Source organism: Caretta caretta, chromosome 8 (genome assembly GCF_965140235.1).
Source record: "Caretta caretta isolate rCarCar2 chromosome 8, rCarCar1.hap1, whole genome shotgun sequence".
NCBI lineage: Eukaryota > Metazoa > Chordata > Testudines > Cheloniidae > Caretta > Caretta caretta.
Genome location: NC_134213.1, coordinates 72126128 through 72153911, shown reverse-complemented (window position 1 = coordinate 72153911; position 27784 = coordinate 72126128). Strand labels below are relative to the sequence as shown.

Genomic DNA, 27784 nt, shown 5'->3' with positions numbered 1-27784 from the left:
GCAGTCTCTCGTTGGAGTCTGTTTTTGAAGTTTTTTTGTTGAAGAATTGTCACTTTTATATCTCTAATCGAGTGACCAGAGAGACTGAAGTGTTCTCCGACTGGTTTTTGAATGTTATAATTTTTGATGTGGTTCTGTTGTGCGGTGTGTGGTTGCTACCAGTCAGGAATTTTAAAATATAATCTCTTGCTAAACTTGATTAATGAGATAATAAAAAAAGCTATAATACAAAAAAATCCAATTAAAATATCTTGTGAAATTTCTGTCAAACAGAAATAAAGAACCAAAGAGACTGGTAAAACTTTGAAAAATTGGAATGATACACATGATAGCTTTAGTATTTGAGACTACTTTATATCAGTTTTATACTCTCACTGATTGACTGTCCCCTAGTTTATTAGGCTTCTCAACTGCTGATGTGTTGTGCCTGGAATTCTTTATTTTTATTATTTTTTATATTGTCTCACAGCATAATCTCTGAATATAAACAAATTAGTAATTATAGCATAACACAGCATGTAGGTACTTTCTTTGTACAGAAGACATACAGGCATGTGGCACAGTATAATGTATTCTACACCAATGAAAAGAAAACTGAAGAAGAAACAAAAAACTCACCTACCACTCATATTAAAGAGAAATGAACAGATGATAAACTAGCTATAACTTGTCTTATCATTGATGCAGGAAGGATAAGGTTGAAAAGAATAAGATGGAATATTCCAACATCCTGCTCGCATTAGCCAGCTTTAATCAGTAGCTGGGTTGGGGGATGTTGGCTAATAACATAAGAGAAGGAGCTCTTGGGGTCTAGGCAGGAGCAGAGGGGCAAGAACCACAGGATCAGGAGCAGACTGGAAGGGAAGCAGACCTGGGGCAGCTATACTCCCCTCCAGAACCTGGAACTGAACCTAGGAGTCCTGAGACTCTACTTTTCTCTGCTGTCAGCAATTAGTTGTGAAACCCCCTGAAAAAAATGTGTCTCATTCCCTTCTAGTGGTTGTTCCATAGAGGACAACCACCTACTACTACTACCAATTATTCCTCTGTCTAGCTCAAAGGGTCTATGCTGTGGGTATAAAAGTTTGAACTTTGTTCATGACCCAAGTTGAGGGTCAATATATTTCCACATGGTAGAATTTCTGAGGGTTTTTTGTCCATTTGTGTGTTTATTTTAAATAGGAAATTACATTAAAAACTACATTAAAATGACACGGTTAAGACTGCAATGTCAAGCAATCAAAAATCAGGAAATGCCAGAATTAAACGTGAGTCTGCATTATGATACAGTCTCCAATTACATGATGTCACACTATTTTTTCTACAGACCCCTATCTCACTGAGTTTTATTCAATGTTTATTTTTATTCTTTTCATTCACTGTGTGGCTCAAGATAATATTTAATACACATTACTGAATACAGAATTATTAATTTCCTCACGTCTTTCCTATGGTACTCTCCCGATAATAACTGAGTGCATCACATATGAATAACTTATCTTCACAATACCCATCAGATCAGGTACTATTATTATTATTCCCATTTTATAGCTGAGGCACAAGAGTGTTAAGGCAAAAACGGTGAAAAATGTTTACTAATTTTGGGTGCACAACTTGCGATATCTAGGGCCCAATTATTTAGGGTACTTCATCTTTTTCTAGCCCTTCATGTGTTCAAAACACAGCTCCAATCCACTCCACTTTTCAGTTGCAGTTGTTAGTGCTCAGGACTTCTACAAATCTGGCCAAGTGTCTGGGCATCCAGCAAATGAGTCACATGCAATTAGTGGCCTGTGGCCAGCAGTGAAATTTGGTTTAAGTGCTTTTCCTTATAGCATCATATAGGAACCCTATGGAAAAGAGAGAGAGATTCCAATTCTACAGGGCAGCATTTAACTTCATTAACCTTGAGACCACCCTTTCTTTTCCTGTGGTCCTCTGTCTTATTCATTTCAGACCTTCTAACACCTGCAACATATGAGGCAGGGGTTCTATAGGCAATGGCCTCCTCCTCAATACAATCCTGATTCATTCCCAAAGCACCATCCAACCTGTGCATTGTATGAGGCAGGGGACCTGTGGAAAAGCAGCATATAATTAAAGACTATATCATAATGCATGCACAAAAGGTGCCTGAATTAAGGTTGCATGAGTAACCTTAATACTGGCATTTTCTAATTTTGGAGTGCTGGACTTTGTAACCTTCATGTTAATATCCTTCTTTGGGTGTAATACATTATTATACTGAAAGGTGGTGATGGCTGGCAGCTATCAAGTGAGTCTTTGATCTAAAGAACACCTGACCTCCTAAAGTCAGTGATTTTGCCAAGTACTCTCTGGGCTCATAGGGAAGCCCTTCACACAATAGAGACAGCTTCAAACAGTAGAGGGATCGCCCAAAGCACATAGCAGGTCAGAGCTCAACCATGTGGGACAAGGGTATTTTTTAAAATTGCAAACACAGGGACAAGAATATTGGCAATGGTTTTCCAACCTGTTTGTGTTCGTGGCAGAAAGCCAGAGAAACAGATGTGACTGTGACGCTGAGATGAAAAAGAAATAGGGCTTCGTAGACACAGAGCTCCGGGAAGCACACTTGGGGATTTCTGAGCAAAGAAGATGCCTCCTGATGTTTGTTTCTACTGGTGATTTGGTAAACATGACTTGGCGTTCACATTTTTCGTAAATAAAATTACACCAACCTCCCTCCCCCCTCACTTGCATCAATTTTTCCTCCTAATTGAAACAGCCCTAACAAGACCCCAAATATTAGCTAACTGCTTGGACCAAACATGCAACATTAGCTGTATTTATCCATAAACTACAGAACGAACGTTGTGTTTTCAGCCTGTTTGCTCGTTAAGTAAACTTTGCACAGGAGAGCACGTGAGAAATAGCTGGCGCTAATGAAGGAGAGGCACTTCTGCCTGCAAGGCTTTATTAGCGAAACAAGGTGCGGGAAGGCAACATCTTCATTGGCCCAACTTCTGGCGGTGAGAGACGAGCTTTCACGTTTGCGCTGCGCTCTTCTTCAGTAAGGCTTTATAGCAGCTTTCGCGCTGGCCTTTCGCCGTTTGGCTTGGTGCATTCACCCCGCCAGCCCTTGCAGAGACGCTTCAGGCTCGGGACGCCTGGAGCGCACAGACGCCAGAGGCTGGGAGTGGCCTGCGGCTAGGGCGGCGGTCTGCACCCCACCCTTCGGGGAGCCCTGCCGCCCGCGGGCTCCCGGATTGCAGCCCAGCCCAGGCGGGGTGGGAAGCTACTTCCCGCCGCCTCCACCAGCCCGCGGGGAGCCGCCAGAGTGCAACGCCCACACGCAGCAGCTTCGCCAGTCCGCGGGGCGGCTCCCCTCCTCCCCCCGCCCGCGCCGCTCCCCGGCCCCGGCCCGGCCCGGCCCCGCCCCGGCTGCAGCCGCTTCCCGTCCTGCGCACTGCGCGTGCGGCCGGCGGGGCGGGGCGGGGCAGGCTCCGGCAGCCAATCGCACAGGCCGCCGGCCGGGCTGCCGCAGAGGGATGGAGGCTGAGAGCAGGGTACCGGGGCCGCCGCCGCTCTCCGGCTCCCCCGCTGGCAGCGAGGGTGGAGCTACTGCTGCTGCGCCCCGGCCGAGCGCCCCCGGCGCAGCGCGGGCCCCGCCGCCCCCCGCCGCCCCGGAGGAGCTGGCCTTTGACGACGACGAGGAAGACCTGGAGGTGTTCAGCAAGGTACGGCCCGGGGCCCCGCTCCCCGCCGAGCAGCCCCGAGCCCCCTGCCCGCCGCGGCCGGGCTCCGAAGGGCCGGAGCAGTGGGGGAGGGAGAGGTGCCCGCCCCGCGCCCTTCATCCCCCCCGCCCGCTGCACTTTGCCTCGGGCGCTGCCCCGTCTGGGGTGCCGCTGCCAGGGCTTGTCTGCAGAGCGGCGGGGATGTGACGGGCAAGCGGGGCTCCCCCGCCCAGCGCCCTGGAGCTGCCCCCGGCGCGTCTCATCGCCCCCTGCACTTCGGGCTGGGCGAAGCGGTCAGGGCAGCCTGCACCGGGCAGACACCCCGCGCGGGGGCGGCCCGGCCCGGCCCTAACGTGATTTCCCCCGTCACCCTGCTGCGCGGCGGGGAGTCAGGTGCCCGGGAGAGGGGGAGCGTTGCACTTATCTGCAGGTTCCTGTGGACGGGTAGTCGGAGCAACAATCCTGGTACAGTGACCTCTGCTACCTGGGCACGGTCCTGCAGGTTGTTAATGGCTCTAGGTAATGGCAATAAAAGCTTGGCAGAGAAATAGCACTATTCCTCTTCAAAGCGTTGCATGCACATTAACCTGAGTCGTCACCATCTAGTTTATGTTAAAGAGCAGAAAATAGGGATTGTAAATTGAGTAGATAAAGGGAAGATAAAAAGTTAAAGTGCACGTAGTGTTCTAATTCTTGTAGACAGCTGTCGTTTTTTCCACTCATGTTTCAAACAACCACTTAAAAACAAGGAGAAAGATGCCCCCTCCCCAGGAATTGGCATTTCATGGCTCTCTGGCATGCATAGAGGTGTTTGTTTTTTTCCCCAATGGGGATTCACCGTCCATTAAGTACTGTACTAGTTTTAGGATGAGTTTTCAGAGAAAAGTTGCTAATTTTTAAGTTTCTATTCAGTTTGTGCCGGTAATAGGGTTGGACACTTCAAGAAGGATGTGGATAAATTGGAGAGAGTCCAGCGAAGGGCAACAAAAATGATTAGGGGACTGGAACACATGAGTTATGAGGAGAGGCTGAGGGAGCTGGGATTGTTTAGCCTGCAGAAGAGAAGAATGAGGGGGGATTTGATAGCTGCTTTCAACTACCTAAAAGGGGGTTCCAAAGAGGATGGCTCTAGACTGTTCTCAATTGTAGCAGATGACAGAACGAGGAGTAATGGTCTCAAGTTGCAGTGGGGGAGGTTTAGATTGGATATTAGGAAAAACTTCTTCACTAAGAGGGTGGTGAAACACTGGAATGCGTTACCTAGGGAGGTGGTAGAATCTCCTTCCTTAGAGGTTTTTAAGGTCAGGCTTGACAAAGCCCTGGCTGGGATGATTTAACTGGGAATTGGTCCTGCTTCGAGCAGGGGGTTGGACTAGATGACCGTCTGGGGTCCCTTCCAACCCTGATATTCTATGATTCTATGACAGCTGTATGATCAAAGTATCCTCAGCTGTTACACTTTTTGTAATAGGGGAACTGTTATGGTAATTTTGGATATTGGAAATCTGTGTGTTCTGACTCTCTATCAGCAGTTTTTCCTCAGTAACCAATGATTGGCATTTGTCGTTATTATTAAGCAACTAGGTAAAAATGTTTGCTAAATTTGTCTGTGGGGGCAAACACCAATCTATTATTGTGCAGGCAACTGACCTAGAACCCCAGTCTTGCAGGCTGATGTGCATGGGTCAGTGCACAGTCCTAAAGTGGGGGCAGAGGCCTGTCTGTATAGATCTTATTGCAGTATCAAAGCGCTAGTTATTATCTTTAAGCACAGCCCTTGAAATTTACAGTAATATGTCATGTGTACCAATAAAATACAGAACAAATATAATATCTAAATAGTTAATCTACAGGCATGGTTTATATATAGTAATATATTGAAAAATACTCACCAGTATACAAGTTTCAAACTTGAGTTTATTCAAAACAGTTTGAGAGGGTGTACCATTGTTGTGTATGAAAATCAAATGGAGAATAGGTATCATTTAAATTTACAGGTTTCAGAGTAGCAGCTGTGTTAGTCTGTATCTGCAAAAAGAAAAGGAGGACTTGTGGCACCTTAGACTAACAAATTTATTTGAGCATAAGCTTTCATGAGCTACAGCTCGCTTCACTGGATGCACGCAGTCCTATGGTGCCACAAGTACTTCTTTTATTTAAATTTACATCTATTTTGATAGAGGAGGGAATAAAATGATTAGTATCTGAAACTTGGTATAGGACCTAGATTGGGCAAACATTATCACACATGATTAACTACATGCATGGAAGTAGTCTCTGAACTATGATGAATCTTGTGATTGTTTTTCTTAACACCACAGCTTCTGAAGTCCAACAGTGAGATTCTCACAGGTGTTTATTTAAAACAAGTTTCTAGCCCTCATGGTTGTGGGGGAAAAAGATGTGAAAACATGACTTGAGTCATGACTTGACAAAGCCCTGGCTGTGATGATTATGAGGGATTGGTCCTGCTTTGAGCAGGGGCTTGGACTAGATCAGTGGTTTTCAAACAGCTGGTTGTGACCCAGTACTGGGTCGTGGAATGGAAGGCACTGGGTCATGGTGGCTCTGCTCAGCACTGCCAACCGGACCATTAGAAGTCCCATTGGCGGTGCTAGTTGTTCTGACACCGTGCTGTGCCCCAGTAGCGGCCAGAAGCCAGACCTGCTGCTGGCCACTGCGCACTAGAAGCCTAGGAGCTGGACCTTCTGCTGGCCGCTTCTGGGGCGCATGCGGTTTGCAGTGCCAGGACAGGCAGGAAGCCTGCCTTAGTGCCCCTGCTGCGCTACTGATCAGGAGCCGCTCGAGGTAAGCCTGCACCCCAATCCCCTGTCCCAGCTCTGAGCACCCCCAAACCTGGAGCCCCATTGTGCACCCCAAACTCCTCATCCCTGGCCTCAGCCCAGAGCCTTGACCCCCTCCCACACCCCAACCCTCTGCCTCACCCAGAGCCCCCCCAAACCCAGAGCCCCCTCCTGCACTCCAGCCCCACCCAGAGCCTGCACCCCCAGCCCAGAGCCCTGATCCCCTCCTGCACACCAAACCCCTCATCCCCAGCTTCATTGGGTCACGGGCATCAACGGTTTTCTTCAACTGGGTCGCCAGAAAAAAAATTTTGTAAACCCCTGGACTAGATGACCTCTTGAGGTCTCTTCCAACCCTAATCTTCTATGATTCTATGGTGGAAGCTTAGAAGCCAGAAAATAAAATGAACTCTGTTAAAAACAGAAACTTTTAAGCCATTTTTGAGGTCTGACTCACAATTTTGGAACTCTTGATGTTGGCAATAGTGATAGAGTTAAGCATGCATGTGGGCTCAGGGCCTAATTCCTTGGCTTTTGGGCCCTGATCTTGCATTTGGATTCATGAGAGTTATAGTCCTAGCCTAAGACCAGAGGGGACTATCATGATCATCTAGTCTCACCCACTCCTATAATAGACCCATAGCCTCTGGATGAGTTACTGAAGTCCTCAAATCATAATTTCAAAACTTAAAGTTACAGAGAATCCACCATTTACACGAGTTTAAACTCGCAAGTGACCCATGCCCTGTGCTGAAGAGAAATGCAAGTCGCAATTCTTGGCCTTCTTGGCCTCTGCTAATATCTGAGGGGAAATTCCTTTCTGACTCCAAATATGGCGATCCGTTAGTTGACCTCTGTATCCTCTTGGTGTCCACTCACATGGCTCCAGTTGTAAGACTAGGGCTTTGAAAAAATCTTTGACGCCTTACATTAGGTAGATATCTGTTTTAAAAAGAAAAAAAGTTGACTAAAATATCACAAAGGTGGATTTAAAAAGCAATGATTGTGTTTTTTAAAAAAAATGAAAAATTGGATTGTTTTATTTAGACTCTTTTGATTAAATTATATTTTTCTTTTTTAAAATAAACCCGTGTAAAATAAAATCTGAATTTAATACAAAATATGTTAAGGCCTAAATTTCTCTTAAAACATTTACATAAAATATAAATATGCTGAATCCATGAGCCTCTGTCAAAAACTTAGATGTTTACCCCTGCTTCTAACTTTTGAGGACAAGCTTTATAAATATGGCACAATAAATCAGCCTGAGTAATTTAGGAGATTACCATTTTCAAGACTTAGGCAAAACCAGGAACTTAAGTCACTTTCTCTTAGGGTATGTCTACACTACGGAATAAGGTCGAATTTATAGAAGTCGTTTTTTTAGAAATCGGTTTTATATATTCGAGTGTGTGTGTGTCCCCACAGAAAATGCTCTAAGTGCATTAAGTGCATTAACTCGGCGGAGCGCTTCCACAGTACCGAGGCTAGAGTCGACTTCCGGAGCGTTGCACTGTGGGTAGCTATCCCACAGTTCCCGCAGTCTCCGCTGCCCATTGGAATTCTGGGTTGAGATCCCAATGCCTGATGGGGCTAAAACATTGTCGCGGGTGGTTCTGGGTACATATCATCAGGCCCCCGTTCGCTCCCTCCCTCCGTGAAAGCAAGGGCAGACAATCATTTCGCGTCTTTTTTCCTGAGTTACCTGTGCAGACGCCATACCACGGCAAGCATGGAGCCCGCTCAGGTAACCGTCACCCTATGTCTCCTGGGCGCTGGCAGACGCGGTACAGCTTTGCTGCACAGTAGCAGCAACCCATTGCCTTCTGGCAGCAGACGGTGCAATACGACTGGTAGTCGTCCTCGTCGTGTCCGAGGTGCTCCTGGCCACATCGGCTGGGAGCGCCTGGGCAGACATGGGCGCAGGGACTAAATTTGGAGTGACTTGACCAGGCCATTCTCTTTAGTCCTGCAGTCAGTCCTATTGAACCGTCTTATGGTGAGCGGGCAGGCGATACGGACTGCTAGCAGTCGTACTGTACCATCTTCTGCCAGGCAGGCAAGAGATGAGGATTGCTAGTAGTCGTACTGTACCATCTTCTGCCAGGCAGGCAAGAGATGAGGATTGCTAGCAGTCGTACTGTACCATCTTCTGCCAGGCAGGCAAGAGATGAGGATGGCTAGCAGTCGTACTGTACCATCTTCTGCCGAGCAGCCATGAGATGTGGATGGCATGCAGTCCTTCTGCACCGTCTGCTGCCAGCCAAAGATGTAAAAGATAGATGGAGTGGATCAAAACAAGAAATAGACCAGATTTGTTTTGTACTCATTTGCCTCCTCCCCTGTCTAGGGGACTCATTCCTCTAGGTCACACTGCAGTCACTCACAGAGAAGGTGCAGCGAGGTAAATCTAGCCATGTATCAATCAGAGGCCAGGCTAACCTCCTTGTTCCAATAAGAACAATAACTTAGGTGCACTATTTCTTATTGGAACCCTCCGTGAAGTCCTGCCTGAAATACTCCTTGATGTAAAGGCACCCCCTTTGTTGATTTTTAGCTCCCTGAAGCCAACCCTGTAAGCCATGTCGTCAGTCGCGCCTCCCTCCGTCAGAGCAACGGCAGACAATCGTTCCGCGCCTTTTTTCTGTGCGGACGCCATACCAAGGCAAGCATGGAGGCCGCTCAGCTCACTTTGGCGATTAGCAGCACATTAAACACCATACGCATTATCCAGCAGTATATGCAGCACCAGAATCTGGCAAAGCGATACCGGGTGAGGAGGCGACGTCAGTGCGGACACGTGAGTGATCAGGACATGGACACAGATTTCTCTGAAAGCATGGGCCCTGCCAATGCATGCATCATGGTGCTAATGGGGCAGTTCATGCTGTGGAACGCCGATTCTGGGCTTGGGAAACAAGCACAGACTGGTGGGACCGCATAGTGTTGCAGGTCTGGGACGATTCCCAGTGGCTGCGAAACTTTCGCATTCATAAGGGCACTTTCATGGAACTTTGTGACTTGCTTTCCCCTGCCCTGAGGCGCATGAATACCAAGATGAGAGCAGCCCTCACAGTTGAGAAGCGAGTGGCGATAGCCCTGTGGAAGCTTGCAACGCCAGACAGCTACCGGTCAGTTGGGAATCAATTTGGAGTGGGCAAATCTACTGTGGGGGCTGCTGTGATGCAAGTAGCCCACGCAATCAAAGATCTGCTGATATCAAGGGTAGTGACCCTGGGAAATGTGCAGGTCATAGTGGATGGCTTTGCTGCAATGGGATTCCCTAACTGTGGTGGGGCTATAGACAGAACCCATATCCCTATCTTGGCACCGGAGCACCAAGCCGCCGAGTACATAAACCGCAAGGGGTACTTTTCGATAGTGCTGCAAGCTCTGGTGGATCACAAGGGACGTTTCACCAACATCAACGTGGGATGGCTGGGAAAGGTGCATGATGCTCGCATCTTCAGGAACTCTGGTCTGTTTCAAAAGCTGCAGGAAGGGACTTTATTCCCAGACCAGAAAATAACTGTTGGGGATGTTGAAATGCCTATATGTATCCTTGGGGACCCAGCCTACCCCTTAATGCCATGGCTCATGAAGCCGTACACAGGCAGCCTGGACAGTAGTCAGGAGCTGTTCAACTACAGGCTGAGCAAGTGCAGAATGGTGGTAGAATGTGCATTTGGACGTTTAAAGGCGCGCTGGCGCAGTTTACTGACTCGCTTAGACCTCAGCAAAATCAATATTCCCACTGTTATTACTGCTTGCTGTGTGCTCCACAATATCTGTGAGAGTAAGGGGGAGACGTTTATGGTGGGGTGGGAGGTTGAGGCAAATCGCCTGGCTGCTGGTTACGCGCAGCCAGACACCAGGGCGGTTAGAAGAGCACAGGAGGGCGCGGTACGCATCAGAGAAGCTTTGAAAAACAGTTTCATGACTGGCCAGGCTACGGTGTGAAAGTTCTGTTTGTTTCTCCTTGATGAAACCCCCCGCCCCTTGGTTCACTCTACTTCCCTGTAAGCTAACCACCCGCCCCTCCTCCCTTCAATCACCGCTTGCAGAGGCAATAAAGTCATTGTTGCTTCACATTAATGCATTCTTTATTCATTCATCACACAAATAGGGGGATGACTACCAAGGTAGCCCATGAGGGGTGGTGGAGGAGGGAAGGAAAATGCCACACAGCACTTTAAGCACAGCACTTTAAAAGTTTACAACTTTAAAATTTATTGAATGACAGCCTTCTTTTTTTTGGGCAATCCTCTGTGGTGGAGTGGCTGGTTGGCCGGAGGCCCCCCCACCGCGTTCTTGGGCGTCTGGGTGTGGAGACTGTGGAACTTGGGGAGGAGGGCGGTTGGTTACAGAGGGGCAGCAGTGGCAGTCTGTGCTCCAGCTGCCTTTGCTGCAGCTCAACCATACACTGGAGCATACTGGTTTGGTCCTGCAGCAGCCTCAGCATTGAATCCTGCCTCCTCTCATCACGCTGCCGCCACATTTGAGCTTCAGCCCTCTCTTCAGCCCGCCACTTACTCTCTTCAGCCCGCCACCTCTCTTCCCGGTCATTTTGTGCTTTCCTGCACTCTGACATTATTTGCCTCCACGCATTCGTCTGTGCTCTGTCAGTGTGGGAGGACAGCATGAGCTCGGAGAACATTTCATCGCGAGTGCGTTTTTTTTTCTTTCTAAGCTTCACTAGCCTCTGGGAAGGAGAAGATCCTGTGATCATTGAAACACATGCAGCTGGTGGAGAAAAAAAAGGGACAGCGGTATTTAAAGACACATTTTATAAAACAGTGGCTACAGTCTTTCAAGGTAAACCTTGCTGTTAACATTACATACATAGCACATGTGCTTTCGTTACAAGGTCGCATTTTGCCTCCTCCCACCGCGTGACTACCCCCTCAACCTTCCCCCCCTCCCTGTGGTGAACATTTCTGTTTAGCCACAGGCAAACAGCCCAGCAGGAATGGGCTCCTCTGAGTGTCCCCTGAAGAAAAGCACTGTATTTCAACCAGGTGACCATGAATTATATCTCACTCTCCTGAGGATAACACAGAGAGATAAAGAACGGATGTTGTTTGAATGCCAGCAAACATACACTGCAATGCTTTGTTCTACAATGATTCCCGAGTACGTGTTACTGGCCTGGAGTGGTAAAGTGTCCTACCATGAAGGACGCAATAAGGCTGCCCTCCCCAGAAACCTTTTGCAAAGGCTTTAGGACTACATCTAGGAGAACCGCAAATGCCAGGGCAAAGTAATCCTTTCACATGCTTGCTTTTAAACCATGTATAGTATTTTAAAAGATACACTCACCAGAGGTCCCTTCTCCGCCTGCTGGGTCCAGGAGGCAGCCTTGGGTGGGTTCAGGGGGTACTGGCTCCAGGTCTAGGGTGAGAAACAGTTCCTGGCTGTTGGGAAAACCGGTTTCTCCGCTTGCTTGCTGTGAGCTATCTACAACCTCCTCCTCCTACTTATCATCATCTTCTTCGTCCCCAAAACCTGCTTCCGTATTGCCTCCATCTCCATTGAAGGAGTCAAACAACATGGCTGGGGTAGTGGTGGCTGAACCCCCTAAAATGGCATGCAGCTCATCATAGAAGCGGCATGTTTGGGGCTCTGACCCAGAGCGGCTGTTCGCCTCTCTGGTTTTCTGGTAGGCTTGCCTCAGCTCCTTCAGTTTCACGCGGCACTGCTTCGGGTCCCTGTTATGGCCTCTGTCCTTCATGCCCTGGGAGATTTTCACAAAGGTTTTGGCATTTCGAAAACTGGAACGGAGTTCTGATAGCACGGATTCCTCTCCCCAAACAGCGATCAGATCCCGTACCTCCTGTTCGGTCCATGCTGGAGCTCTTTTGCGATTCTGGGACTCCATCATGGTCACCTGTGCTGATGAGCTCTGCATGGTCACCTGCAGCTTGCCACGCTGGCCAAACAGGAAATGAGATTCAAAAGTTCGCGGTTCTTTTCCTGTCTACCTGGCCAGTGCATCTGAGTTGAGAGTGCTGTCCAGAGCGGTCATAATGGAGCACTCTGGGATAGCTCCCGGAGGCCAATACCATCGAATTGTGTCCACAGTACCCCAAATTCGAGCCGGCAACATCGATTTAAGCGCTAATCCACTTGTCAGGGGTGGAGTAAGGAAATCGATTTTAAGAGCCCTTTAAGTTGAAATAAAGGGCTTCATTGTGTGGACGGGTGCAGGTTTACATCGATTTAATGCTGCTAAATTCGACCTAAAGTCCTAGTGTAGACCAGGGCTTAGACATGTTTGATTAGTTCAGGTCAGTCTGGGAAAGTTTTCAGTTTACTTCACTGAATACAGCTAATCCCTCTGTTTATAAATCGTTTAATTGTAAGTGCAAGATGTTGTGATACATAATCGTCTCTTAATAAAACGTTTGTTTTGTTTAATAGAAATAAATTTTATATACTGTTTTGTGTGTTTCCTTAAATTCCAGTTACCATCCTTATGCAGCTTGATCCAAATATGAGCACAAAGTAAATTATCTAGTAAATAAGCAATCTATCATTCACTGTTTCTTAACATACTAAAATGTACAGTTAATAAGACTATGATGATATTAGGCCTTATAATTTCTTAAATAAATGTATAAAGTTATAGTGTATCCTCCTAGGTAGCAAAAAGATTTACCAAATCTAGTGTAAAGGCTCTCTTTTTGTTGTAAATCAACAAATTTGAAAGGTGCATTCTCATTGATTGATATAACCATTCTTTAGAAAATAACTGAAATACAAAAGGAAAGGTGATTTTAAATTGAGGCTTTTCCACTTGGTGATTTAAATCACCTTAATCCATTCTGAATATCAACGATAAAAAATGGATTAATTTATTTTTGCCTTGACTGGTATGTTTTATTATAGTTTTTCAAAGATATCCAGTGCTTGTTCTAAAGTGTAGACTAATACATAAATTTAGAGGAAATAATAGAAGTGTGTGCGGACATATGTGTTGAAGTACAAATAGGCTACCCCTCCATCTCATTAAGTAATTTTTTTTTAACCTGGTATTCTTTAATTCTTCCAAGATTGCAACTGCTATATGAAGATCTGTGTATTGGTGCACTAAATATGACTCAGTTATGGTAATAGTTTGGTTTATGTCTGATTTGGTAAAAGCAAGGTCTGCTGTTATCTTCCTTTTCAAGCAGACCCTCAAACTTGATAAAGAATAGAGCATACACTGAGCCAGTCTTGATAAAGCAAACAGGTTCCAAAAAATAGAATGTGGGGTGAAAACCACCTACCCTCTGAGGCTTCTTAAGTAAACCCAATAGATTGCTAACTCTCTGAAATGAAACAATGGAATGTCTAAGAGTACAGTGGTAGGAGCAGCAAATATTTCGTCCTGAAGAAGAGCTCGGTGTGGCTCAAAAGCTTCTCTTTCAGAAGCTGGTCCAATAAAAGAGATTACTTAACCCATCTTGTCTCTCTAATTAAGTACAAACTCATTTGGCATTGATGTTGCATGTACTTCTGTAGCACTTGGATTGTAATTCAACTTTTATTTACTTGAGCACACATTTCCAGTGTTTCTGTAAATAGGCACTGGGCACAGAGGACTGGGAAGAAATTAATATATTAGAATGGTAACTGTAGAGCAGTGGTTCCCAAACTTGTTCTGCGCTTGTGCAGAGAGAGCCCCTGATGCATCCGCAGGTTCAGGCAATCATGGCTCCCAGTGGCCGCGGTTTGCTGCTCCAGGCCAATGGGAGCCGCTGGAAGCGGCGCGGGCCAAGGGACGTACTGGTCGCCACTTCCAGCAGCTTCCATTGGCCTGGAGCAGCGAACCGCGGCCACTGGGAGCTGCAATCGGCCGAACCTGCGGACGCAGCAGGTAAACAAACCAACCCAGCCCACCAGGAGCTTTCCCTGCACAAGTGGCGGAACAAGTTGGGGAATCACTGCTGTAGAGACTTCACATTTACTATGAAACAGTTATGTGTTTGATAGTACTGAAGCAAAATCTTGATATTAATAAAGTAAGGCCAGAAGGGACCATTAAATCACCTAGTCTGTCTCCTGTATGCCACACCATGCTGTTTACCTCTGTAGTGAGCCCAATAGTTATGCTACCACATACCTTCCAGAAAGATGTCCAATCCTGATTTGAGGACATCAAGAAATGGAGAATCCATTTGAACAATTTAGTGCAAAAGAGTGCAAAAACATAAAGAGTTATTTGACTTTTATTTGTGTGATCTTGGCTTTTGGCTTTGCTGGTCTAAGCTAGGAAATTTATTCAGGAAGTAATACTCATTTGTCCCTGGGTAGACATAAAAAAAAAAAAACCCATGTCTGACTCAGGCTTGTGGCGTTCGGGCTCTGGAGCTGAAAAATTGCTGTGTAGATGTCTGAGCTCTAAGACCCTGCAAGGGTGGAGAGTCCCAGAGCTCGGGCTCCAGCCCAAGCCCGAATGTTGCAATTATTAGCCCTGCAGCCTGAACTTTGTGAGCCTGAGTCAGCTGGCCCTGGCTAGCCACAGTCATGCCGTAGAGCTTTTATCCCTGGGTAGATATACCCTATACCTGTTGGTCCATTGTAATTAGTTCAGTTATACTGCTGCTTGCTTATGAAAGAGATAAGGTACCTTATATCAAAAACTTGATATAAAATATGGATAGCTATCCTTAAATATAGATTGCAATAAAAACTTTATAATTAAGAATCTAAGTGGCAGAAATGTATTCCCTAATTATATCAAAGAGAAAACATAACAGCTGTTAAAAGGTATGCAAAGTGGTAACTATTTCTATAAACAAAACATTTCACACTATGTTTGGAAGCATGGTATCCCTTTTTTGTCTTGAACATTTACACTTACTGCTTTTGTTTATAGGTGAGGAAGACCATTTACTTAAGATGCAAATTTGGGATCTGATTTTCTGTGGTAGTGAAAGTCTCCTGCAAGGTTTTTAATACTCTCAACTTCTACTGTAGCCAGTGGGTGTTGTGCACGCACAGATCTTTGCAGGATCAGGCCCTTTTACTTGATTCTCAAATCAACTTGCTGCTTGTTTCCAGTCTCTCAGGCTACCTGTGTTGTTAACTGGCTGGTCCTGAATTATACCTTGTACTTGTTCTATACCTACTGTTAAAGGGGTAAGTATGAGGCAGATTTTGGTTTCAGATTTAACTTATGGAAAACTTACTGTTCCAAAATCTATAAAATGGTCCCAATAAAAATAACTAGCTGCAAAGTAGCTGTGATTTTTTTCCTTTACATATAGTCTGTGGAGTTTGTAGCCTAAATAATGTTGTGTTGTGCTGAAACATGAGTATCTAAAAGTGAAATTGACTTCATTTTTCATTTAATTCAGTTGAGGCAATGAAAATAGGCCAAATAGCTAAATGGTGAAAAAAGATTAAAGTTGACAATTAAGAATCTAAAGATATTACTCAGAATATAAACACACAGCATTTATTTTGTAAAAAACCACATGGATGTTTAGCTTGACAGTGTCCATGTCACAGGGCGTCTCTGTCACTACCCAGTGTTTGACTGCATAACCAGTTCCTGTGGTTTCTCGCAGACGCCAGGTTGTTACCTTTTCACCACTTGTGTATTTATTCTTCCCTTGCAAAATATCACGGTATAATGTAGGCTTACAGCAAGATGAGGCTTCCCCACAGTCCTCACTCCTCAGCCCAGACTCACCCTCTGAGCTTTCCTTCTGAGCTTCCCCTTGCTTCTGCTTAAATCCTTTCAATTACATCATTAGCCCAGTAATTACTACCCTGGTGCTCATAATTCCCGACAGAAAGGGTTTAATTGCTCATAGCTGAGCTTGTGGCCTTCTTCATGCTGGAGAGCATTAGTGAACAGCGTGCTACTAATCATGCCATGTCTCAGTCCCTTTAATATAGAAACCTTGACCAATATCTGGCGAGAGAATATCGAAGGCCAGCACCCAGTGTTGTCAGCCTGATTGGGCATTGTGTAATATTCAAGATGCAGGACTTGTTCTTTTTTACATTAACCTCTGTTACAATGGTTAAAAAGAGTGCTGAAACTTGTTCCAGAGAGGGCAACTTGTCAGGTGAAGTCAAATCAAAGTGTTGTCTTCAGTTTCCCTTCATCCTCTGCTTTCTTGAATTTCATGATACACGTGATACTCCATACTGTCAGTTGTGTTCCACGTTATAATGGGATGACATAGCTTTCACCAGAGCCGCCAGGACTTTGGTTATTGACCAACTCAGATTCTTGACCAAGTTCTCCTCTCAAAACTTCACTAAGCCTGGCCAGGTCTACCCCTTCGGAGAAATCTTCTCTGTCAGCCACAGATTCTGTGAGAGCTTGGAAAATCTATTCCGTTCCGACTGTCTGTTCTGGGGAGTGATCTATTTTATCAAATAGTCTGAAATTTACATTGAGACAGGAAATACTCTTATGTATTGAAACTTGCACTACACTTCACTAGTTGTTGGAACAGTCATCTATAAACTGAACCCAACCGGTTAATTTTCCACCTGAGTTCTTAGCAGATCCTCAACTGGCGTAAACTGCCATAAATTTGCTGAAGTAAATCAAGCATCTCTGACAGTTTAAAGCTGCTGAAGATCTACCCCATGTACATATTCAAGATTTTTCTGTAGGAGTTTGATACTCTTCATGTAAATACACAATGTGGAACTGAGTAACCTTGTCTATTTGAGGTGATTTTTGTGAAAGGTATATGATGGAAATGCAAAGAAATTAAGGATTCTTATTTGGAATTCAGAAAAACATCTGAAAATTTTTGCAAAACTTTTATCAGTGACAACTATCAAGTTAAATGGCTGTAGTAAGAAACAGCAATGAGTCTTTAGAATTGGATGTCTTGGTAAAAATTATTTACAAAAAATATAGTTTTTCAAATTTTCTGTAATCTAAGGAAATAATAAAGCAAGACATCTCTGAGCAGTTAACTAGCATAGACATCGCATTTGTCAATAGTCATATGTTTAACTGTGATGTTAATCAGTTTTATGTATGCATAATATTTCTCCTTATTGACATTCAATTCTTTCTTAACATAAATTGCTTGTTAATTTGGCGGCTTTTTAAAGGGACTGACTACAAACCGTATTCTTCTAAGTGTCCCGTCCTGCAGAAAGCTGTGAACAAATAAAATCTTGATGGATTGCCACATAGAGACCACCATGTCTATAACCTACAAACATTTATATTCTTGAAAAAATACCAATAGTCTTTGTGCTACTTTAACAATCTGAATAGTGAGATAAGCCTTGAGAAAATATGGCAAAGAAATGACAGGGCCTTTAGCGAGAAAATGCATCTTTAAGTTAGATATAGGTTAACTTTACAAATAATAAGAATATCAAGCCTCACATCATCAGTTAACCTGAATAATCAGTGAAACTAACAAGTCATGGTGTGACTAGTATTTTAGATAGCATTTACGCCCCGCTCGTACAAGTGGATGCACCAATTTATTGGGACATCTGTGTCAGATCAGGGCTTTAATCAGTATTCCTCTGTTTGTACAGTAACAAGGAAGAAAACATTAAAAAGAGAAAGTACTGCAAAGTCACAAACTGGCAACATTCAGCTCGTTTCTGAAGTTGACTAAGCTTCAAACTGACATACAAAGTAAATTCATTTTCTGTTTATACAGCTTGCTTCTCCAGTTTGTCTTTGATTACTTGGGGTGGATCAGAGGCGAAATGTGGTATGGTATGATCACTAATTCACATGCATCTTGAAAAACCTGTATGCTCTCTTACTCCTCTACAAGGAACAGTATTTCATTTATGGCTGTATCTTCATCGATGTGGGTGTTAAAATGCTCTTTTCTCTCACGCTCTATTTTTATATATTTAGTGCACAGGAACTGATTTTTCCCCCTCCCTTTCAGGATCAGAACCTGCTTCTTTCTTCACCCCTAAAGGCCAGAAGCACCAGCCCCTTACCCATACATCATGAAAAAACCTAGTGTTCTGTGCTTCTTCCCCAAAATTGTGGCTTCAGTAATTTCCCTCTGCAACTGTGCCTCAGTGGGTCACAGCTGAGGATGTCAAATTCAGGACAAACTACTGAGAAGTAGAGCAGATACACCCCAAGACTGGTGGCTAATCCCCCATAGGATATACCAAACCAGCAACAAAAGTAAACTTCTGTTTTGCCACACTAACAAAAAGTCATAAAAGCAGTTTCCTTTCATTCCGGTCCTTGTATTATCACCAGAAACACTAGACTTAGAGATGAGTGGTTCTTTAAAACCAATCTCTTCAAATAAAAGGTGGTTCTGATCCCAAAGGACCAGCCACACATCCAAGTCAACATATAACTTAGATCTTACCCCAAAATCACACTGATCCCAATCCTTTAGTATCTAAAATCTAAAGGTTTATTTATAAAAAGGCGAGATTAGTTGAAATTGGTTAAAGGAATCAAATACATACAAAAATTGCAAAGTTCTTGGTTCAGGCTTGTAGCAATAAACTGGAATAAACTGCTGGCTTAAGTCAAGTCTCTGGCTGCTTCCAAATCACTGGAAGGTCCTCAGTTCCTTGGTTAGAATGTTTCCATTAATATAAATTCATGGTCCAGAGGCTGGAGCAGAAAAGAGGCAAAATGGAGGGGTTTCCAGGAACTTTTACATCTTCTGCCATGTGGAGGGAAACCCATTGTTTCAAACAAAGCCCTCAGCACAGCTAGTGGAAAATTACAGATGACAAGATGGGAGTTTGGAGTCACATGGGTAAGTCGTCTGTGCATGCCTGATTTCGCTTAGTCATTGCAGGAAGTCATTACCTATATTTCAGATGCAATGTCTACTCAGTGTAGATGGGTGTCTCCCATAGTCCATTGTGAGTTGTGCTCTTTTGATGGGCCACTCAATTTGAATAGTCCCTGCAAGATGTGCTGGCTAACCGCCTTCTGGGCGTTACCCAAGGAGCAAACATTTGAAATACAGGTATAGAGCCAATACTCATAACTTCAAATGCAAAAATAATACATGTATACAAATAGCATAATTATATTCAGCAAATCATAACCTTTCCACAGACATCTTACGTTCCACATTTTGTACAAGATTTGTTGCAAATATAGAACAGTGGTTGCAATAATGATCTATATGGTCATATTTTAATCAGATAACGTCACACCTGTAAAACCATAAAGGCCCAGGCCAATGTTTACTTTTCCTTGTGAATCCTGCTCGTAACTCCCCAGTACTGGTTTACATACATTTTCCTCCATATTGCCAATATCTTCCTGAACTTGTTTCCCCTAGGCTCTATACAAATCCTATACCTGAAATGGCTACTGAAAACTTCCAAATCTCCAAAACATCTGATATGGACAAAGCCAGGTATTTAAGTAGCCTGTCACCAGCACTCCTTTTTAGTAGAACAGTTGGTCAGGCCACTGATGATGATTTTTTTCTTGCTTCTCTAGTCCCAAACACTTAATCTGCAGAGGCCTCTAATGGCAGCTTCTTTTCCCTCCAGATCCGCAGGCATGTAGTGTGAGGCAGACTGCAAGCTCCAGATGCTTGGCTCTGATTGCACTCCTGTTGTAAGCACATCTGCTGTGCAATTTCCAATATGTTGTAATATTTGGGTGATCGTACTACCTGACTTTAAAGAGACTTTAGGGAGTCAACTGAAATAAAAAGCTTTAGGAGGATGAAATAAGAAAACTGTAGATTTTGAAGGAGGATATATTTGCCTACCAAAATTGACGATGACTTTAACTTTAAAACTACCCTACAATAATAACTCTAAGTTGCTGTTTGTTTCATAATCCTGGATAACTTTGTTGTCCCTTCACCCTTCCTATTTTCCTGTGAGTCAACAGAGTTTTCACATGTGTAATATTCCTTCTGTATTCCTACAGCAGAATTGTTACATACTTGAATAGTCTGCCTGTGTTCTTTTATAAGTAGGCTGAGTGATGACAACATAACTTGCCAACCAAAACACAGCTGGCTGTCTAATTTTAGGTCCACAAACTGAACATCCCTTTCAACTACATGGTTACTCAAATCCTTTCTGTGGTGATGTGCTCTTCTCCCCTCCCCAAAAGGCTTGAATTGTGTCAGCACGTGGCCATTTTGTGCTAGTGTCCTGATCTAGCATATTTTGAAATGGCTTTCATTCTGAATGTAAGTTACCATACATAGCCAAATGGAGTTATGCAACTATAAAAACACAACTCTTATTTCTTCCCCCACACTTCCAACCAATGCTGGTTAGGTGCCAGAGTAAATAGAATGCTTTTGAAGGCAGTATGCTCTTCAATGAAGTAGAATTGTCTGGAAAGAGACTAGGTAAAGTCAGTAAAATCACTATACGAGACACACAGTTAAACTCAGGTTTCAGAGTAGCAGCTGTGTTAGTCTGTATTTGCAAAAAGAGAAGGAGTACTTGTGGCACCTTCGAGACTAACAAGTTTATTTGAGCACAAGCTTTCGTGAGCTACAGCTCACTTCATCGGATGCATTAAGTGGAAAATACCGTGGGGAGATTTTATATACACAGTGAACATGAAACAATGGGTGTTACCATACACACTGTAACGAGAGTGATCAGGTAAGGTGAGCTATTACCAGCAGGAGAGAAGGAAAAACAACAACAACAAAAACCTTTTGTACTGATAATCAAAGTGGGCCATTTCCAGCAGTTCACAAGAACATGTGAGGAACAGTAGTTGGGGGGGGGGGGAGGGGAATAAACATGGGGAAATAGTTTCTTTGTGTAATGACACATCCACTCCCAGTTTTTATTGAAGCCTAAGTTAATGGTGTCCAGTTTGCAAATTAATTCCAATTCAGCAGTCTCTTGTTGGAGTCTGTTTTTGAAGTTTTTTGTTGAAGAATTGCCACTTTTAGGTCTGTAATCGAGTGACCAGAGAGATTGAAGTGTTCTCCGACTGGTTTTTGAATGTTATAATTCTTGACGGCTGATTTGTGTCCATTTATTCTTTTATGTATAGACTGTCCGGTTTGGCCAATGTACGTGGCAGAGGGGCATTGCTGGCACATGATAGCATATATCACATTGGTAGATGTGCAGGTGAACGAGCCTCTTATGTTGTGGCTGATGTGATTAGGCCCTATGATGGTGTCCACATATCTATTCAGGGGACACCAATTGGCAACGGGCTTTGTTGCAAAGATAGGTTCCTGGGTTAGTGTTTTTGGTGTGTGGTTGCTGGTGAGTATTTGCTTCAGGTTGAGGGGCTGTCTGTAAGCAAGGACTGGCCTGTCTCCCAAGATCTGTGAGAGTGACTTGCTGAAGTGAAGAAACAGATTGACAGAGCCAGAAGGGCACCCAGAAGTTACCTACTACAGGACAAGCCCAACAAAGAAAATAACCGAACACCACTAGCCATCACCTTCAGCCCCCAACTAAAACCTCTCCAATGCATCTTCTAGGATCTACAATCTATCCTGAAGGATGACCCATCACTCTCACAGATCTTGGGAGACAGGCCAGTCCTTGCTTACAGGCAGCCCCCCACCCTGAAGCAAATAATCACCAGCAACCACACAACAAAAACAGTAACCCAGGAACCTAAGGGTTGGATGGCCAGAATGACTTGCTGCAGCAGGAGGATGGGGTCCACCTGTCAGACTTGGGAGCTGACACTGTTTGGCTGATATCAAAGAGGGTATTATTGTTGCATGCGGGGAGGCAGCCAAGCTAATTGCTGGTGCCTCCTTGTGGTAGATGTCCAGTGCAGGTTTTCCATAGGGAAGGGATAAAGTGATCAGATAGAATGAATTGGGAAAGGATTTAAGGGAGGCATTCTTTAAAAGAATGGAAATGGGGGTTCAGGACTCCTATGACTGGTACAGCAGGGAGCTAATCCCCTTCTTTATAGCCCCCCTTAGCCCTCATTTGCGGGGTGGGAGTAGCAAGGTCCCAGTAGTGGGTGGGCTGGGGATTAGGATGAGTAAAGGAGGAGGGCTGGCAGCGCACCCTCACCCCCCGATGTAGGTAGATTGATTTTAGAATTACCTGCACTGTGTGCTTTTATCTGCTGGTTACTCCCTAGCATTTAGAAATAAAGTTGTGGCCCAATTAAACCACATCTTGTTGTCTCCTGTTTGTCTTCCTGTATAGCCGGACAACGGAAGTGGTAAATGTGATTTTTTTTTTATACCCTTATCACTTTCTGAAGAAAGGTGCTCAGTGTACATCTAACTTCAGAAATATGGACTAGATGCTTCCCTTTTGCTGTAAGAACCTCATAAACCTTGATGGTTTGGTTTGAGCATTGAATGAGTGTGAGGTTTGTTGTATCAGTATTGTCTGATTTCTTAACATAAGCGTAGTCTCATGTGTGGCTTGTATTTTGGTGGAAGGGATATTTAGTAGATGTGCTCCTTTCTCTGAATCATTATTAAACTGATGCCCTAGTATTGTGTTGGAGGTAATTTTGTGACTGGAAGTGCTGTCTTTCAGATGAGGCTTAAAACTAAGGTCCCAGCGGACAACCTGTGACCTTGTAAACACGCATGGCACTTTTTTTTTCTTTTGGCAAGGATAAGACAAATCAGTCCTGACTTTCTGCCTTAAATCTTTCTGAATAATAAAACTTTTTCTAACTAAAATTGGGGAGAAATTTTTTTTTTTATTAGGGCATAGTGTCATTCCATCTTTGTCCTAAACTGTTATTTACCATAGCATAGCTGCATGCTGGTTTTTAATAGCTACTATCGTAATTCCAGAGAGAGCTGTTTTTTCTGTCCTAGGTGTGTGTGTATGTGTATATATAATTGTAATTCATAAACCTTACTACCACTGGATTAAAAAAAAAACCACACTTAGTTCTTATACTGCTGATTCTGCATCGTCAAGGATTCCTCAATTATAAACTATACTGAAGGTCTTTAATAATAAACATCTTTAAATTACAAGGGGATATAATTTCATAAAACATCTGAAAGGAAAAGAGGGTAGCTATCTTGGTCAGTTTGCAAGAGAGAATTTAGATTTCAAATCCTGGGTGACTGGCCTCTAACAACTTTAATTAGGTTGGTAAGTGTCCTGTACAGTATAGTGGGTGCTTGGTTTAACTGGTTTGGGTATTTGTAGGTGACTTCTGTTTTCAGCCATCCATGATGTTGTCAAGTGTAGTGTTCTGCTTTTCTCTCATCGGTCTTGTTCTTTTTTTCTTTTTTAACCATTCATTGAATTGAGCACTGAAAAGGAGAAGAGGATGACATGGATGTTTGTGGTATATTTTTGCAGTTTTATCAGCTATCTCTTTTACCATCTTAACTGTTCACTTCAGAGCAGTGGTGGGCAACCACATTGGCCAGGAACGGCAAACCGAGGCCACTGGGAGCTGTGGGTGGCTGTGTCTGCTAATGGGCAATGTAAACAAACCATCTCACGGCCCGCCAGCGGATTACCCTGATGGGCTGTGTGCGGGCCACTGGTTGCCCACCACTGCTTCAGAGCTATTGTTTTTGATGTCTGAAACCTGCACCCTTATATGTTAAGAATTTCTTCAAATGTCTTATTTATCTATCTATAGGATACATCACTGACTGAGGCAAATTCATTCAGTCCTTTGATACCAACATCCCCCTCTTCTATGATAAACCAGTACAAGTTTGAAGATGAGCCAGAATTAAGGGATCTCTTAATTAGTGTTGATGATCCTGAAAGTCACATTACTGCCATTGAGACTTTTGTTACCTATAGAGTTGTTACAGAGGTAAGTGTTTGTTAATCGTCCTGATAGTTTAAGTGTAAAGTAAAACTATACAAGTGTTAGTGTTTTAAAGGATTTCAAATAATAACCTTTCTAACATTTCAAAATTTTATATCCTGATTTTGCAGCGAGTTAACAGCTTAGTCAAATTATTTCCAACTCAGGGTTAGATTCTAAAAAACGCTTTTAAGGTTACTCGTGTATATTTGCATGACTGAGTGCTGTAGAGATCATTTAAGGAATAGCTGAAGTTATTTTAATGATTGCAAAAGCAGTCTTTCGTGTGAAATTGGCATTTGCTGTTGTGTCTCTTGACAAGAACATGAAACAAGAGGAAGGCTGATGCAGTTGAAAAGTACTATATTGGCATAAGTATTTGTCGAGCATGGGTAGGCCATAGAGAAGTGGAGTTATGCTTGGCTGTCAATATGTGGTACCTTGCTCACCACACCCCCTCTCAATTCTGCTTTCCTGTAATTGGATTGTTTGCTAGCACAAAGAAAAGTTCTCCTTCCATTCACAGTTAATAACATTTTTGTTATGGCTACAGCAATTTCTTAAATGAAAAGGTAATATTAGGAAAGTATTTATTTAATGTGTTTTCAGCTGTCTTTGAATTCAGTTTCTCAGCTGGAGTGGAGGAAAGCCAGTATTATGAGACCAGCCAGTTCCCTGGGGATTATCAGCAAGTATTGCACATAGGGTTGCCGACTTTCCGATTGCAGAAAGCCAAACACCCTTGCCTGAGGCCCTGCCCCATCTCAGAGGCCCTGCCTCCACTTACTCAATCCCCTCTCCCTCTGTCACTTGCTCTCCCCGACCCTCACTCATTTTCACTGGGCTGGGCAAAGAGTTGGGGTGCAGGAGGGCTCTGGCTGGGGGTATGGGCTCTGGGGTGGGACCAGAAATGAGGGTTTTGGTGTGTGGGAGGGGGCTCTGGGCTAGGGGAGGGGGTACTGTATCTGGGTGGGGTGTGCAGGCTCCTGCATGGGGCCAGAAATGAGGGTTCAGGGTGCAGGGGGGCCTCTGGGCTAGGCAATGGGGTTGGAGTGTGTGTGTGGGGGGGTGAGGGCTCCAGCTGAGGGTGTGGGGCTGGGGATGAAGGGTTCGGAGTACAGGAGGGGTGCAGGCTCTGGGAGGGTGTTTGGGTGCGGGAGGGGGCTCAGGGTGCAGGCTCCGGGTGGCACTTACCTCAGGTGGCTCCCAGAAGTGGCCGTCATTTCTCTCTGACTCCTAGGCAGAAGCGCGGCCAGTGGGATGAGTGGAGCTGGCAGTAGGGGCAGGGGCAACGTGCAGAGCCCCTGTGGCTGAACCTCTGCCTGGGAGCTGGAGGGAAATGCTGGCCGCTTCTGGGAGTCACGCGGAGCCAGGGCAGACAGGGAGCCTGCCTTAGCCCTGCTGACCAGACTTCAAACAGCCAGGTCAGCGGTGCTGACCGGAGCTGCCAGGATCCTTTTCTGACTGGGCGTTCTGGTCGAAAACCAGACGTCTGGCAACCTTAACTTCACAGCCTACATTTTGAGACCTGCTATATTCATTTATTTTACTCTGACTTTTTTTTGCAGAAGGTTAACTTACAACAAATTTTCAAATGAAAATGTTCCCTTTGTTTATGCAGGAGGAATAGGGTTTTTGTAGGAAGAGGGGAGAATGATGGGGAAGGGGAGGGATGTTTTCTGCCTTCTCTCCTATCCGTGATTTAATTTGAAGTATAAATTCATGATGATACAACAGCTCTGTCAACCCTAAGCGTTCAGAAATCATGAATCAGGTCTCAGGTCTCAATCTAAGAACAACCTTGTGTGGACCAAACAGATTCTACATATTTTAATAAGATTTAAATTCACCTGTATTGATTTATATTTTAAGTTCAGCTTGTTTCGTATGTACAGTATTGTCTATTTACACACCTGTGTAAACTCAAATGGTGTAAACATGATTCATTAGTATTTTATCATCGGCCATTAGTATATTGTGGTATCTATGAAATGCTCTGGAGGGCTGCCTACGGACTGCGGGCCATAGTCTATATGAAATGGCAGGGCACCCAGGGTCTGTATGAAATGACAGGGTTTTCATGGCTGAAACATGTGGCTAGGTGATTGATAGCAGCTGATATCAGAGACATGCTTCAATTATTTTCAGTTTATTCAAATACTACAACATGGGCATTTCTTAAACTCAGATTTGTCATCACTTTAAAGAGACCAACCTAAATTTAGAACACGTCTATCTTAACTGGAAGGAAAATCTCACATTAAAGTAATGATTGAAACCCTTTGGAAAAAATTGTACTAGATCAATTCTTATAAGACACTTCTTATGCACAGTTGGGCACTTGCTTTTTTTTCACAGTAGAAGTTCACTTTGTTTCATCTCTTACTAGGTTAGATCACCTTACTAAAAATTATAATTGGTAAGTTCTGAATGACATTAACTATTTTCCCTCAGAGATCTCATTTTTATTCCAAAATGGTCAATCTACACTATTATATATGTTTAGTACTCCTCTTAGGGTATATGTCTGTTGCAGCTGGGAGGTAGACAGTCATGCATAGTGCTGCTTGAGCAAGTGTGCTAAAAATAGCCAGGTAGTTGGGGTAGCACAAGTGGTGGCTCAAGCTAGCTCCCAAAGTATGTATCTAGGGAGCCTGGGTGGGTTGGTACTCAGGCTAGCTCCAGCTCCTGTGCTGTCCCCACTACACTGCTGTTTTTGGCATGCTGGCTCGAGCAGAGTCAGTGTATATCTGTCTACCTAAGCTGGGAATCTCACCTTCCACCTGCAGTGCAGACATACTTTTAGATTTTTCCATCTTAATTTTGTGGTTATGATTTTCAGACATCTCGTGGTGAGTTTGACTCCAGTGAATATGAAGTTCGAAGACGATATCAAGATTTCCTTTGGTTGAAGAGCAGACTTGAGGAAGCACATCCAACACTGATTATTCCTGTAGGCTTGCTAGATTTTTGTGTTGCATTTGGTTTTTTGTTTTAAATTTATTTGTAGTGAGCTTTGGAGAAGTCTCTTTCAGGGTTCTGGGTTCTACCAACCATTAAGAAGCTAATGTAGTTTGATTAATCTTTTATGTGTATGTGCAAAATTCAGAGAAAAATAAGGGCATTTCGCTTTTTCTTAACCTATTCTCCGTTCATTTCCTTTCTCTTGATTTTATATCTATTCTGATGCATTATCTATTGCTAGAATCAGATTGAAACACTGTGTTTACTGTGTTAATTTTATAGTTTTTCTGTGTAGTGAATTGTACAAGAATGTGTCTACCGTCTCCTGGGTAGTAGGACTACTTGTAATATATGTAATATGCAATGTTATACAATGTTTTGTTTATTTATTTTCCCCCTCAGCCATTGCCTGAAAAATTTATAATGAAAGGAATGGTGGAACGATTTAGTGATGAATTCATTGAGACTCGAAGGAAAGCATTGCATAAATTTTTGAACCGAATTGCTGAGCATCCAACTTTGACTTTTAATGAAGACTTCAAAATATTTCTTACTGCACAAGCCTGGGTAAAAAAATCTCCTGATTTATAGTTATAAGAAATTATGAACTGCCTTAC

The 27784-nt window shown here is 43.9% G+C and overlaps 1 protein-coding gene across 2 annotated transcripts in view; it reads left to right on the top strand.

Annotated features, from left to right (window-relative positions):
* Nucleotides 1-3487: 3487 nt before the first annotated feature.
* SNX7 (sorting nexin 7) overlaps nucleotides 3488-27784 on the top strand; it is a 68102-nt gene continuing 43805 nt past the window's right edge. Inside the window, exons 1-4 of one of the 2 annotated variants that reach the window (XM_048861317.2) lie at nucleotides 3488-3701; nucleotides 24027-24209; nucleotides 27046-27156; nucleotides 27570-27734. In XM_048861317.2, coding sequence (XP_048717274.2) covers nucleotides 3513-3701; nucleotides 24027-24209; nucleotides 27046-27156; nucleotides 27570-27734 — 648 coding nt within the window. In that variant the 5' untranslated portion in view covers nucleotides 3488-3512. The remainder of the gene's footprint in view (nucleotides 3702-24026; nucleotides 24210-27045; nucleotides 27157-27569; nucleotides 27735-27784) is intronic. The other variant, XM_048861315.2, reaches the window with a different exon arrangement.